Source organism: Melospiza georgiana, chromosome 7 (genome assembly GCF_028018845.1).
Source record: "Melospiza georgiana isolate bMelGeo1 chromosome 7, bMelGeo1.pri, whole genome shotgun sequence".
NCBI lineage: Eukaryota > Metazoa > Chordata > Aves > Passeriformes > Passerellidae > Melospiza > Melospiza georgiana.
Window position 1 is genome coordinate 18,760,676 of NC_080436.1, and position 15,762 is coordinate 18,776,437.

Below are 15,762 nucleotides of genomic sequence, written 5' to 3' on the forward strand. Positions count from 1 at the left end.
TTGTCTGCATGTTCTTTTACAAGTACATGCAGTTATCGTGAGATTTTCAATTAAGTAGCTTCTGATTTTATTGAAGTCTCTGTATGTTACTTCCAAATTAGTTAACTCTGTATTACAGAGTCAGGAATTACTTTCTGGGAGTGTACAGGCAGCAGGTAGAAAGCCTAAGTACTTGAAGCAGTTTGTGAACATGCCTCTGCCTCTGATAAGGCAGGTTCCATTTGACTACTTTCAGAGCAACTGAAGTATAACCAACACTAAAATAGAAATTGTCTTCCTAAGAATGCACAGGCTCAGAAATATATTGGGAAGTTTAAACAGATGCTTAAGCACTTTATAAAAGAACTTGTAACAATCAAAGATGCAGAAAAGGAAATAATACATTTCCAAGACTTAATACACATTCCAGTCTGTGTAAAATCAAGACAGCATGAGAAGTTTTTATTGCCATTCCATTTGCCTGTACAAATGCCATTGTGATTTCAGCTGGGTATCATGACAGTATTAGCCTCAATTACCCTGCCTGAAAGCCCCCAGAATCTGAAAGGGAGCTCTTGGATTTGTACAGGTAAATACAACATCACCTGGTAAGCCAGGATCCACTAGCCAGGAGGGAAATCCCAGCTTGCACCAATACCAAGCTCTCTCCCAGAACAGGTGGCAAGCAGCAGCAGCAGGTCACAGCTGCTGAGAACCGCAGAACCACTTCAGTGTCACTGCCTTCCTGGGCTTCTCTGCAGCACCCCTTTCCATGACAGGGCACAGAACAATTTCCCCCACCCCAGCACACTCCCCAGTAACCATAACACATTATTTCAAAACATCAACTTGTCTTGTTGACCTCAGACACGAAGCAATTTTTTATCTGCCAGGAACAGAAGATTCTTGAACAGAAGTGTGCCAGCAAGCAGCATTCATCCAGAACAGGAAACACTGGATGACATATGCTGGAATATTTGCTGCTTAGTACTTATGGCTTCCCTTGATATTAACAGACTGTCAAAAGGAAAGTCTAGAAGAAAATAGGGGTTAAAGACATTTTACTATACACTACAAATCTTACCCAGTCAGAAACCTTCATTTGAAGAGGATGTGCAAGACATTCCCCATTTTGTCAAGCAGCAGCTTCTCATTCAACCTGAAAATTAAAGAAATTACTCTTACCTTGTTAAAAAACCTCCCACCACTCTTTATAATTCATGAAAAATTTTAAAGGCAAACCTTACCTATGCTCATTGCCCTTCCTTTCAGGTCTAAATGCTAGACCTATTGATTTTGAGTCAACTCAAGTAGCTATCACTCAAGGAGGCTCCAAAAGGTGAAGAACTCTTGCTAGACTTTCTTCGATATTTCAGCTGTGATAAGCAGATTTAACTAGCCTTGGGAAAGCTGCTCACTATCAGCACAGTATCTTATTCCTTCACTTTTCTGGAAGTTGAAGCTGTTGCTCCTGCTGCCTTGTCATTCTTTAATTAGGCTGACTTCTCCATACTCAATAGGCTGCTGAAGTCCTGTCTTACGAGTCTCCTTAGCAATGTATGGATCAAAGAAGTACATCCTAGGTTCTGTAAAGCTGGCGGATCACTGTCCTCATGGCTTACACTTTTCCACGTCACAAACAACAGCTAAGCTACCCCACCCACCTACAAAGCGGTCACTTACATCCATCTCTTAAAAGGTTGCATACAGATCTTGTTCATAAAGTTTATTATGACACTATTTTTCAAAGTTAACATTGTAGTCACAGTACAGCTACAAGAGGCCCTGTTAAAAAGAACACTGTCAATACATTCTAAAAAATTTAGAAATACCAGATCAATTGTCAGAAGGGACATCAACCCCATCCTCCAGTTGTCCCTGCAATCAGATGCAGGCCCCGGGTGCAAGTCTACGCATCTTCTAGCATAGTGATGTACAAAGCAAGTCAGAGGTCAGGTGTCTCACTCCCTAGTGAGGTGTGGTTTAGTTTCCCATGTTTTCAAACTCCAAAGGGGTTGTTTAAAAAATGCCTTTATTGAAGTACAGCCTCCCCCCCACCCCAAGCCCAAATGAACAGGTACAACAACAGAAGCATTCACTAAACCACCAATTCTTGCTTTAACTTTTGAGATCTTTCAGAACTCCACAGACAAAAATAAGCAGACTTTGAAATCCATTTTTGAGGCTACCATCTTGACACTGGTTCCTTGTTTTAGCATACTGCAGTCTAAATACACTCCAATAACAGCGTTTAAATAACATGTTTAATTTTTTTCAAACAACACACTTATTTTTCTACCACTTCTTAAAAATTATAATTCATTAATATGACTGATTATGCCTTAAGCCATTTCATACATCTTTGCAGATTCATTCCTACACTGGAATTGCATTTACCTTATACTGCACATTGACCCAGAAGTGAAACAGGTGTGAGTAATTCCAATACATATTGCCAAGTGTCTGAGTATTTCTTTTATTGACTGGGTCCCTACTCTTCTGAGTCTGAATTGACAGCAAGCACTGGCCTGGCAATAGTCAAGAGAATTCACATCAGATGAGGACAGCACAGACTGCAGTGCCTTAATTTGGAGGTCAGAAGTGAGAATGAAGTACAATTTCTAGCCACATGTACTGGTCTGATTTTCTACTCCACTGCACCAAATCCAGTTGTAGCACACTACCATTCTACCTGTGGGAACTGGGGACTGTAGCCCTCTACGTTCTGGGAGCGCTTCTAGTCAGTAAAATACAACTAGATCATGTTTCATCTTTGAGCTCTCAGCTGAGCACACACGTCTGCTGGCAAACAGCTCAAGGACTCTACTATTAAAGAGCCCATGGGGAATGGGCTTTTGGAGCACATTACCTGGGACTGTCAGTGATTACACCTGTGCTACCCTTGGCTCCCAGTCAGAAGCATGTGTCCAGAAAATTGCCTTGGGTGCATGCAAGAAAGTATATAAGCCATTAAATTATTGAGGAACATACCTATTACTCTCACTATGATACCTCATTTAATTGAAACAGTGCAGTCTGGTGCAAGGGAGAAGGAAATGGGGACAAAGGGGATGAAAATTCCAAGCCACCCTCCCCAAAGTATAGTTTTATTGAAACAGAATCATTGTATATCCCAAGGAAACAGGCACTTGATTCCCCCCACCTTAACTTCTCGGGAATTACAATAAATATAAAGGTAAAAAGCAAATTTCTTTTTCTCTCCACCCAAGACTTAAACAACTTCAGTTATCCCTTACACATCTCAAATGAGACGGGAGACAGCTTTCGTGTGTCTAAAGTTGGTCTTGTTAAAATATTTATCATGCCTTATTTTCTTGAAGCGCTAGTACTAATACAGAACTACAAATTAAAAAAATATGCACAAACCAAAAAGTAATTTGAAGTTTTCATTAAGATAAAGCTTAGTTCTATGATTCACAAACACTAATTTGAGTAACTCAAATCCTAGTTATACATCTAAACAAACTATAATGCAACATACAGATGTTTTCCCTCTGTATGCCTATGTAACTCATGTCAATGACAGTTACGTATATACACTGAGACTAGACCCTTAAGACTGCAAATCAATAGGTGTTTCTATTGTTAACTTTAAATTAATACAAAATAGTAATTGAGAAATGCATTTATCTTCTCTATTAACTAACAAGGAAACACCCTAAACTACATTTCAGTTCTGTTATAGAGTTCTCTGTACTAAATGTGGAAAAACTGAACTACACAAATATTGAAAAGTTAAAAATTCATTGATTTGTTTATTCCTGGTACCACTACCACAATTTACAGGGCAATATACCTGATGTAATGGGAAAATAAAAAGAAAAAAGAAAGACAAAGCTACAACAGAGAAAGACCTCAGGAATGTACATCTAATCGACACTACATTGCATGAATCAATAGCTGCACTTTTTGCAAACTGTGGCTATGACAGTCCTGATCAAGAAGGGTTTCCTGTTTAAGCTGCAGTAACTTTTCTGACTATGGATCATCGTTCCTTCTGTGGCAGATTTTACAGTTCCTCTAATTCATTTGGGACGACTGTCTCAAAGTAACCTGCAGCTTTCCTGACAACTCCTCGCTCTCTCTCCTGCTAAGAACTGTAGCCTGTTGAATACAGGATAAGAAAATTATTACTCTCAGTGAACAGTTGTACATTATTAATCATCATTATAAATATACAGTACACCTACCCTTTTTCTGGTAGCATTTTTAGAATCTTCTACCACCATAGCCCCCACTTCCACTTCCAGATCCATAACCACCTAAAAAACCAATGTGTATATTTAAGTACATGATCAACAATGGATTTTAACTCAAAAACATTTTCTGTACAAAATCATACTTACCACCATAGGGACTGCCTGAACTTCTGCCACCAAAACTGCCACCACCTTTCATGGGACCATAGTTAGACTGCTGTTGTCCACTGTAATTGCCAAAATCATTGTAGTTTCCACTTCCACCATAATTACCTAAAACAAGTAATTTATAAAGCCTTGTTTGTTTAACACTTAGGACACAAAACTCACCAAATTCCAATACCCAATGTAAAAATAAATTGTAGTAGTTTAGAACAATTTAAAATTAAATTCGTGTATTTTGATGCTACCTCTATGCAAATGCACAGGGTAACAGAAGACCCTTAGTATTTTTACCATTAGAAATTGGTATTTTATTGGAGGTGAAACACATCCCATTATAAGCAGGTTTGAGTAGACAATTTGATGTGAATCCGATAGGCCAAATTAAGGCCCCCAAAATCAGAAAACCATGAGTTTCACCATTATTCTTCTACTGTACAACTCTGCAGGGATGGATGACAATAATGAAAATTACAATTTGTTCACACACAAAAAAAAGACAGAATTGTAATGGACATGCTGCATACAAAATCAGAAAGTACAGTAAGATACACAACAGTTTTTGCAGCTTAACTCCTCAAATTTGGGGCAAAAAATAAAAAAGCTTAAAATCTGTGTTTGTAGTTCTCACAAAGGGGGATGTGATCTACGTGTTGTGAACTGGTATCCAAGGACAACATACTTGAAATGCTCAAAACCACTGAAATTCCTATATTCTGCCTCCACACACAGGTTTATAGCCAAAGCCTTTTGAAAAATAAATCCCTGGCAAAACAACATTGTAGTTTATCAAAGCTGATCCCCATGAAAAAGAACTTCCCTTAAGCAATATGGCCTTCTACATTAAAACCTAGACATACAACTCATTTTATAAATTACCATATTTCAGGCATTGTGAAATGAAACCTAAGAACCACTGATGTCGAATTAAAGCTGGAATCTTACCACCACCAAAATTTCCTCCTTCATTGTAGCCATCATATCCTCCTCCTCCTCCTCCATATCCACCACCTGGGTTTCCATATCCTGGTCCTCCACCACCACCATAACCTCCTCTGCTGCCATAGCCAGGACCACCGCCATAGTTGCCACCTTTGGATAAAAGAAATGTCAAACTTAGCACACCAAAGCTAAATACTGGTAAGGAAAGTTGCATTTAACAAAAAAACCCCAAACCAACACACCTGTACAATAAAGATGTCCCACAGCACTTTTCCTTTACTATATTCATTGTGGCTGCATGATTTATCTAAACTACTTAACTGAGAAAAAACCCATGCTTATAAAATCAGGACCTAAGTAATTAATTTCATGCTACTTCCCTCATCCCTTTTTGCATTCTGATAATTGCATTTTTTAGCCTTTTGGTAATTGCAGTATTTCTCTTCAGATGCATTTTGGATACTCATCCTAACTGCATCACAAAAAACATACCATTGAACCACAAGAAGTCTTAAGAGCTTACTGAAAACAGTTGTTTACTGCTTTATTCAGTTTTAGTCATCTCAACTGACTAAGAATCTTCACTGAGCTCTCAATAATAAGCAGCTCCCTCACAACCTTATGATATATTTTTAAAGGGCAAATACAGACTAGTATTTTTTCCACCCATCATTTTGTGGGGAGAAGAAAAAAAAGTTAACTCTTTACAGCTCTACAATGCAGACATTTTATTTTCATTACTGGTATTATCACATTATCACCAAAACAAACTTTGCTTCCAAGGTGAAGGCAAGACTTACAGCTGGTTCTAACATTGGGGGAAAAGAAGTGAACAATACACTTACCATCACCAAATCCATTGTATCCGTCACCACCCCCAAAGCTTCCTCTGCTCCCACCACCGCCACCACCACCCCCATAGCCTCCTAGAACACAAAACAGATGAGAATGTTTTCCTGAACATGTTAACTGTTTAAGCCAACTGACAGAAAATAAAACCAAAACCAAAATGTAAATAATTTTATAATACTATATCAGCCATTTACCTCTCCCACCAAAGTTTCCTCCTCGGCCAAAATTCCCTCCACCGCCTCCGAAGTTTCCACGGCCCATGAAGTTGCCTGAGCCACCCCCACGACCTACAAAATATTTCACTTGAATTACATTAATTGAAAACCTGTTACACAAAATAGCTATGCACAACTACAACTCACCTCTCTGAGAGCTAGCAGTCTGCATCTCCTGTTTTGAGAGCGCTTTTTTCACTTCACAGTTGTGTCCATTTATAGTATGGTATTTCTGAACTACAGAAAATAGCGAAAAATGAAAGTTAGAAATCACATCATTGCAATATGCTGTAAAACTCACACAGAAAGTTACTATAAGGCATATGCACACTGAAAAGTAACATAAAATCAACCCCATCCTGCACAATAGTAAAGCAGCTGATTATGAAACCATTTCATTCCACACAGTGCTTTTCTGAAACCTTAACACTTTATCTGCCAAGTCATTTGTCACTGAAGAGCTTACATACCAACAATTTTATCAACTGTATCATGATCATCAAAAGTAACAAAAGCGAAGCCTCTCTTCTTTCCACTCTGCCTGTCTTCCATGACCTCTATGGTTTCAATCTTTCCATATTTTTCAAAGTACTCCCTCAAATTATATTCTTCTGTATCTTCTTTAATTCCACCAACAAATATTTTCTTTACGGTGAGGTGTGCCCCAGGCTTTACAGAATCCTGCAATGCCAAAAATAAAATTCAGTGCTTAAAGTAGTAGGTAAAGATCAGAACATGTGGTTAACTGGAACACTAGCTCACCTCCCTGGAAACTGCTCTCTTTGGTTCAACCACGCGTCCATCAACCTTATGTGGTCGAGCGCTCATGGCAGCATCCACCTCTTCCACACAGGAGTAAGTCACAAAGCCAAAGCCTCTGGAACGTTTTGTTTGGGGGTCTCTCATCACCTGCAAACACACAAGGAGGCACTCTGTATTTCTGTGCCACTTTAACTACCCAACCCTTTCAAAGGCACAAACTAATAACAGAGCCTTTACCACACAGTCGGTGAGTGTGCCCCATTTCTCGAAGTGCTCTCTCAAGCTATCATCTGTTGTTTCAAAGCTCAGACCTCCAATGAACAGCTTTCTCAACTGCTCTGGCTCCTTTGGCTCATGGCCCTACAAAATGAAAAAAAATCAAAAACATATATTGAATACGAATGACAGAGTTAAAATTTCAGCAAATTACTAGAAATTATTTGTGCACATTATAACTACAAATAGGTGAAATACATTTACATAAAAACAATGACTTCTAATGGGTTTAGACAGCAGAATAGTAAACATTTAATGAGGTGTGATTTTAATTAAAACACTAACAACTTAAAGAGCGCTAAAATGCAAACAGTAAAGGAATTTCAACATATTAGGTAATTTCATTGCTCCCCACCACCCAAAAATGCATTCATTCTGTGGCTATCTTTGAGCTGCAGTTCACACTGCAGGGACTGGGGATGAAGCACTGCTGGATAAAGGGAAGTTCTAACAGTTTATGAAGCATAAATATGCAGATCTACAAAAAAATTAAGGATGCAGTACACAAGGAAAAAAGGCTCGGGCTGAGTGTCTACTCTTTGAGGATGTCCATTTTGAAAGGTTATCTTTATACATTTTTATGGAACATATCAATACTCAGTTCCTTTAAATATAAATTCTGTACTTTGGTAATTCTACTACTGGAGCACATGCAGGCAAGATAGTGTAAATATGTTTGTGGATTTTAGTGTTATTGGAAATACCTCTCAAATGTGAGACAACCTATGTCTTACAAGAAAATGTCCTAACAACTCATTAATGACCAGCAGTGGGTACAAGTACCACAGTAAGATTGGTAACCTGGCAAGCATCACAGAACAAGCAAGCTCCTGGTAAAACTGCCTATATACAACCAGCCACATTTTAAAAGGTGCAAATTTGCAGATCCCAGTCTTCTGTAAATGACTGAAATGGGTTTGAGAGTACAATTGTGTTTCTGCTCTGTTTCAGTGCTGCACTTTTTTATTAGACAGGGAATTCCCCCATACATTTGACGAGGAGTTCACAAAAAATTGTTTCACAACTGCCATTGGCAGAGAAGTCTTACCGGACTTCTCTGTTTAAAAGCAACCAGACTGAAATCTCATTTAGCAAGTGGGTACTATCTGTGCATGTAAGACACTCCACAAGGGGCTGGCCAGCTATGCTGCGTATGACTTCAGTTCTGCAGCATCAGTTAACAGGCTTCACTGCTGCAGTCCATTAAACCAGAGTAGATGCAGCATTATCCTGATGTGAACTACATAAAAACAGCCACAGACTTTTATCTGTAGACATTCTGCTTCGAATTTGAAGTGCTTTAACCTCTGTCACAGCGCTGGGGCTGGCCAGGAAAGCTTAAGCCCCTTAGAAAGAGCGTTTTTGTATTATACAGTGCTTCAGCAAACCACTGGCTTATAATACTTAGGTTGTACTACAGCAAACAGTAACTAAGATTATGAAAAGCTGTCTGGGAGTTAAATCTGTCCTTACACCTGCTGAATTTTGTTAGACAGAAACCTAGCATTTTTGATTACAGCTTACTCTTTAAAGCTTTGTTACCTCATGATCATCATATAAATCAGTAACAGTCAATGATCCCATAACTACAAAGTAAAGTTTCTAGTGTCTTCCAAGTAGCCCAGACTACAAAGGCATAAAAAAAAAAACAAACTCCCTTCTCACTACATTGAAACTTTAAATTTTATACTATTACACACCTACCGCATATAGAAACTGCTTTAGGTCAAGTGTCATCTCTTGCTAATTCCAGTTTTTAAAATCTACTGACAATTTTCAGTTGGGTTATGTTAAAGCTGATACACTAAGCATTTCAAAACACTTGTACAGGTACTGAAAGACATTTATTATGTGAAGCTGTGAAGATTAGACTCCTTCAAAATCAGAATAATATGTAAGGAAAAACTGTCAGACTATTTACAGTTCTCTGATATTATTCAAGGCTATGAGAGTTTCCAGCTAATAATTCAGAGTGCTTTTACGTTAAAAGAATAACCACATTATTGTTCAGGTAAGGAGAAGTGAAGCTCTTTCCTACTTATTATTATTATTACATGCATGAGAACTGCTGCTCTCATACAGCAGGAAGAACACCTGCTGTTACAGCTTCTCTGTTCTACTTGATAAAAATTATCCTTAGGACACATACATGTAACAGGAATTATGTGCAAAAAATAGAAAGCAGTATTTTCTTTAAAGAATGAGGGAATCGGTTTTTTAGGCAGTTTATTGTCACTGGGGTTTTCAGACAAGACTCTTTCTCAGTTGTTCTGTTTAAAGTTATTTCTAACAGCAGTCTTTCCTGCACAGAAAATCCTGCAAAGCACATCTCTCCACCCTGCTCTATCAGAACCAGGCTGCCTCCTGCTCAGCTGACACGCCAACAGAGCTCGCCATTTTGCAGCACTCCTCTGGCAGGAGTGGGGAGAGCAGCTGCAAGACGGTCCAGCCTGCCTTTAGTCAGCAAGACACTGTTTCTCCCCCATAGCTGTCAGAGGGGCTTCCAGACACATTACATGGCTCTGCGGAGGCGGAAAGCTTTCCGGCTGCCCCGACTACGGCCTTCCCTCCCCCAAAGCCCGAGCGCAGCGCGGGCCCGGCCGCCTCCATTTTGTGCTCAGCCGCGGCCGCCGCGCCAATATGGAGGCGAGGGCGGGGCGCGCGGCCGGCGCCGCAGTGGCGCCATGGGCGGGGCCCGGCCTGCGGGGCCCAGGGCGGGGCCGGCGCTGCGGGAGCCGCGGGCCCCTCCGCCCGCCGAACGGCACCGCGCCTCCAGGCCCTACCGAAACCCCGACACCCCGCGCACTGGAACTGTACCTCTCGCCTAAGGCGAGGGGAAAGACGGCAGCTGGAACCCCCTGGGATTCCTGCAAAAATCCTCCTCTTTGCAGAAATCCTGACGCCTTTTGAGACAAAGCTACTGCACGTACATACTGCTTTCTATGCTGAGGTTGCCAGCAAGTGGAATTTCCTATGGCAGGGGTTTTGGATGATCAGCCTTTTGGATTGCAGTATTTCTCTCTGAAGGCACTTTTCGGGGGGAGCTTTCCCATGCATTCTACCTGTGAGCAGCAGCAAATGCCCACAAAATGCCGGTCACCAAGGCCACCCTCAGTTGTGGCTGAACCGAGACCAGCCTGTCCCCAGGCAGCACAATCCCAGCCTGCCTTCTGAAACGGGAAAGCTTACAGGCCACTCGGGCCTCAGCAACGTGCCCTGAGAAACTTGTTCTCTAGAAACTCAAGTTTTTAAGATCATTGCAGGGCAAGCTACTTTTGTGAACTACAAGAGGTTATTTAGTATGCAGCTGATCGACCCCGTTACACTCAATTCAAAGTCCAAATGAGGGCGAGAGTTTCAACATTCCTTCCAAAAGGACTTTACACACTGTATTTCAATACAAAATAACCATACACTACCAGACACATGCAACTGGGACAAGGTTTGTTCAGAATTCAAGTGTACAGGCCCTCCCACATTGCAGTAGTGTATCATTCCAGAAAATAGCTGGTTTGAACTAGCTAAAATATTCAGGCAACCTGAAAAAATAATGTTAGAAAGCAAACAAATCCAAATAAACGAAGATAAAATGCCGCCGTTATAAGCTATATAAGCACTTTTAATACCCTTTTGGCTGACCTTAAAATTATTTTCTGAAGGGTATTAAGAACTTCCCCCCTCCCACTTCCACACCCTGCCCCAAAAGTAACTAGCTCCCATCCTCCCAAAAACAGCCCCAACATCTTCTCTATACTACGCACCTTATTCAGTCTACGGTATTTCTGCTAGAAGCAAAAGAAAACAGTTATTTTTACTTAGTACAGCTCGCTTTCATTTGCAGTGACTATCAGGCAACCATTTAAAAAAAAAGGAAAAAAAAAAAAAAGAAAAGCAAATAGGAACCTGTCTTCATTCCCACTAAAAACAGGACTTTTGAAGGTAGAAGTAATCAAGTTCCTGCTGATACTTGGAGGATACATAAATAATTCCACCTTGCTTTAATCAGAAACATACATTTAATCAAGTCTGTTACAACAGAAAGCTAAGCAAGCAAATTTCCCCATTAGGCTTAACACCCCACCCCTTAGAAGTGTATGTAATAAACTGCAATTTAAAGTTACTCCACTAATACGGGGATGAAGAAGGTAGAAAAAAAAAAAAAGATAGAAACGGTTAACTTGGGGTTTTTTTATCTTTTCCCCTTAAAACTACTTTATTTTGAATAAAAACCCCATCCTCTCACCTGTGAGGATCGTCTTCCTTTCCTCTTGTAGTCTTCCACTTCTCTCTCTTCCTTAATAGCAGCCATTTTGGAAGGGTACTCTCTAACTCGGCCTTTCTTTTAGATCTAGGAAACCTAGAAAACAGGTTGGAAAAGTCAGTACTTACCCCAGCTCCTGTGACACAGGGCCCTCTTTGCTGCAGTGCACAGGTGCAGCTTTGCAGGAAGAAATGGGTTGAAGTAGAAAAAAAATCCTTGAAGTATTTAAAAGGGTGGGATAAAAAGCCTCAGGCTACACAGCTAACAACTGAAAAGAGATGTAAAAGAAACATCTGCTATTCCAATCAAGCCCACTACACAAACTAATGCTAAAATCTGTAGCAAACCTTTGTCTATTACTGTCTGACAAAACTATTTTGAGTACAACTGATACAGCAAGCAAATTCCACTTCAATATCCAAATCCACTATGTAAATTCTGCTTCTCTGGAGTTTTAACCCCCAAAAACATGTAACATTTTGTAAACACTGCTTATTAGAACTTTCTGATGACTACCTCTTGTAGTCAGCTATCCAGCAGTGTGCAACACTAGAGGATGTCTTATATAGTTCCTGTATTAAAAACTACTTTCAACTAGTAGTGCAAGAAGCCCTTGCTGATGCTAACTTGCAACATCAAGAACTGCTCTCCTCAGGAGTCTCTTCACGATCTGCATTACTTTTCCTTCCCTATTACATATTTGATTACTGCCCTGTACTATGTAATCTATGTCCCATTACAAATAAGAAATCTTTTACACTGTAAGCTCAGTGAATGAACCCATCACTACACATTTAAACAAAAAAATCATGCACCTTTGGCTCTTTTTCTAGAAAACTTTCTAGGATCGTTCAGTTGGTTCTAGTATTAATGTATTCATTTATCTCTGGCCAATATTCATTACTACTTTGGATGTTTCTTGAAGCTTTATTACAGTGGCCAAAATGCAATCATGTTAAGTACATTACAAATGTGCTGCATTTAAAAGCATAGATATTTACAAGATTAGGTGTACTTCTGTGATGGGTTTGTTTGGGTTGTGGGGTTTTTTTGAATGTTTTCTTCCTGCAGATTTTGCTCCTGCATGTGGAAAGGCAGGCAGGTCTCTTCCAATGAGCAATACACACTGTTATTCTAAGTGCAAATTCTTAAACATAACTTCATGTTAAAATTCAGCTTCAAATTAAACTCCACTGTGAAATCAGGAGTATCACAATTTAATGCATTAACAATTTAAATCGTTTCATTAAGTAATGTCAAAGTGTTTGTATTATCTTCAGTTCCTGCTACACAATGTTAAGGCTGCTCTTGAAATCCTTTAGATCAAACATCAGTTTGACTTAAGAGGTATTAGGATATTAAGTACTTCAGCCGAGCCGTCAGTTTTTAAAGTCACGTTGGGGAGGTACGAAACAGAACATTAACACTTTAAGGGATTTCCACAAACTAGCTATACAGCAAAATAAAGCTTTAGGAATTGTTAGGGAGTAAAGGAATAAGCTTATTCAAATACTTTTTCAAAGTAATGCAAAGTATGAATCCCTTTCTGAAGCTGCTATCCCCAGCGAGGCTCCACACTGGCCAGCATAAAGCTCCTGGGCATGGCCTCTGAAGGCCTTAAGGGTTAAAAAGGAGTTGTGTTCTTGAAATGCACACCATCAGCTCATGTGGAACACAGCCCTGCTCAGCCCTGTCCTCACGGTGCTGTCCTCAACGTTAAGGCTGACAGCTCCAAATTTTAAAGTCTTATCACCAACAAAATACTCTATTCAACTCTGACTACTCAGAATACCTTTACCATTAAACGCTAGTTAATAAACTAGGATTGAGCAATCATATACTGCAATTTAACTAGAGAATTTAAAGCAGTCTCCGAAGAAAGCTTTAAATTATAACGATAAAGAAGTCACCAGGACTTGTCTCATTATTCACAACGCTGCTCTGTCTCTTACGGCTGACAAGAAGCTAACAGAGACAAACCAGACATTATGAAGATGGAAGTTCACCATCCAATCAGAGAATACTTAGGAAACGCACTGGTCTTTTCTACAAGCACCTGAGGGTGGATTTAAAGTGCATACAGAAGGCTGTTTTACCAAACCTAAAAGTTAAAGCAGGAAAAAACTGTTTCCCATTTTTAAGTGTGTTAGTAGTGTACCCCCAACACCAATAGGAACACTCTATACCTGATGTGATAGGTTCCCAAGCTTTACTGAACCACTTCAATGCTTTGAACGCATCAGCCCTCTCAGTTGTTAAACCCCGAAGCAACTAAAACAACTGCTTACATGAAAAGTTGTTTTTAGCTGCTTTGGTTAAGGGATCCACTTTCTTCTGTTTTTAATACAGGAACAGAAACTAGTGTGAGCTGTTGATTTCTCAGATCTTAATTTCTAAGGTTTCAGCGTTCAGTGAAAGGAGCAAAGATAAAAAAACTACCATGCACACAAAAAAAACCCCGCTATTTTTGCTTGCCATACTCTCAAACACTTGAGCAAAGAACCTTAGTTGAAGAAAGAAAAGCAAGGGCAGAATATCATTACAATTTCCCTCAAAGTAGGGCGAGGATGATTTCACTAGGTTTGTGCACACTGCTTCATGCTGCCCACCAGGATCATGGCAGAATGCCACCGAATGTCCTGGGTCTTCTGCACGTGTAGTTGGGGGAGTGGAGAAAAGGAAGAGAACTCTGTAGTTTTCGTTCCCCCACCTCCCCGGGCAGCAAAGGTTCCTGGCAGGTTTTAACTCCCTCTGGGCAGGAGTACGAGACACTAGGGAGGTGCTACAACGTGTTGCAGCAGTCCTCTGCGAAATGCAGCGTACTGCAGCAAACTATTTTAATGCCTCTAAAATCTGCTTGGAGAAAACTGAATGTGTAGAAAGTATGTTAAAGAATACCCCTGCCGCACTACTCCGAGTACCTTACGCTGGAGGGGGGTGGGCCGGGGAAGGAAGGGGGAAAGGAACACAGGGAGGGCAGAACAATGACGCACGCACTTGTAGGGCTCGCCTCGCCCCACTGCAGCCCGGACACGCGCGCCTGTGTTTCGGTGTCCCCTGGATTGCTGCCAAGGGCTCTGTCGCCCCCAGCCCTGCCCCGGAGCGAGGGCCGAGCCCTCACCCGCGCGCCGGAGCGCTACGAAATGGCGGCCGCAGCCCGCGGGGCCGCGCGGCGGAAGCGCCGCCTCTCCCGCTCCCTGTCTCTTCCTGCCCGCGCCGCCATTGCGGACAAACGCGGCGTGTCGCAGGCGAAAGCGGGTCTGGAGCGCGGCGGGAACGCCACGACGAGGCGGCGGCTGCGGGAACTGCAAGGGGCTCCATCACATATTGCCGCCAACCACCCCCTTCCCGCCGCGCTTTCCCGCCCGCGGGCTCGGGCGGAATTAAAGCCGTTCCAGCTCCGCGCGGCAGGAGCCGCCTCCTCGGCCGATGGCGGCGAGTCCCGCGCCCCGCGCGCAGTTACCTCCGTTTTGTGCCTGGGCTCGGCCAGCGCAGCGCCAATATGGAGCCGGGCGGGAGGGGGGGGGGGGGGGGGCGCGGGGGGGGTCACGTGGCAGCAAGGCGGGCTCGGGGAGGCGCGCGCGCTGCGGCCGTTACCGCTTTTCTTCTCAGGGCCCGCCGCCCATCCCCCTCTCCTTCTCCTCTCCCCCCCGTCCGCGCGGCGCCTTCCCCGCCAGAAGGACAGAAAAGGGTCGGGAGCGAGGGAAGGTGGGGAGAGGGAATGTGCGGGGAAGGGTAGGGAGGGGAGGAAAGAGAAAATATCACCGTGCCGGCGTTCAGCGACAGCGCCTTCCCGCCCTCGTCGGTCCCACGCCGACCGCCGGCCCCGCGCACAAACCGCCGCCCGCTGTGGGGGTGGCAGCGCCGGCGCAGCCGCGGAGGGCGCGCGGGGCGGCCCCGCCTCCCCTCAGTGGGGCCGCCCCCGCCCCGCCCCCGAGCGCGAGGGGCCCTGTGAGGGAGCGCTGTGCGCCGGGCTGCCCAGGCCGGCATCGGGTGCTTGGCAGGAGAGAGAGAGGGAAAGGAGGAAATGCTCTGCCTACAGGGCACAGCTGCAGCAGTATCAGGGTGTGCCCGAGGTGCACAGCACCTTCTA

The 15,762-nt window shown here is 42.5% G+C and overlaps 1 protein-coding gene across 2 annotated transcripts; it reads right to left on the reverse strand.

Moving 5' to 3' along the window:
- Positions 1 to 1,690: 1,690 nt before the first annotated feature.
- Positions 1,691 to 15,540, reverse strand: HNRNPA3 (heterogeneous nuclear ribonucleoprotein A3). Of its 2 annotated transcripts, none has more exons than XM_058028370.1 (13): positions 15,435 to 15,540; positions 11,652 to 11,765; positions 11,170 to 11,193; positions 7,370 to 7,492; positions 7,133 to 7,279; positions 6,841 to 7,051; positions 6,518 to 6,607; positions 6,350 to 6,442; positions 6,149 to 6,229; positions 5,307 to 5,453; positions 4,347 to 4,472; positions 4,191 to 4,262; positions 1,691 to 4,104 (listed from the first exon to the last, which is right to left on the reverse strand). In XM_058028370.1, exons 2-12 carry the CDS (start codon positions 11,715 to 11,717, stop codon positions 4,210 to 4,212), a joined length of 1,161 nt encoding a protein of 386 aa, XP_057884353.1. In that variant the 5' UTR covers positions 11,718 to 11,765; positions 15,435 to 15,540; the 3' UTR covers positions 1,691 to 4,104; positions 4,191 to 4,209. The 2 variants fall into 2 exon arrangements, with proteins under 2 accessions (XP_057884353.1, XP_057884352.1); XM_058028369.1 differs by having other exon boundaries at positions 6,350 to 6,457.
- Between the last annotated feature and the right edge of the window lie 222 nt (positions 15,541 to 15,762).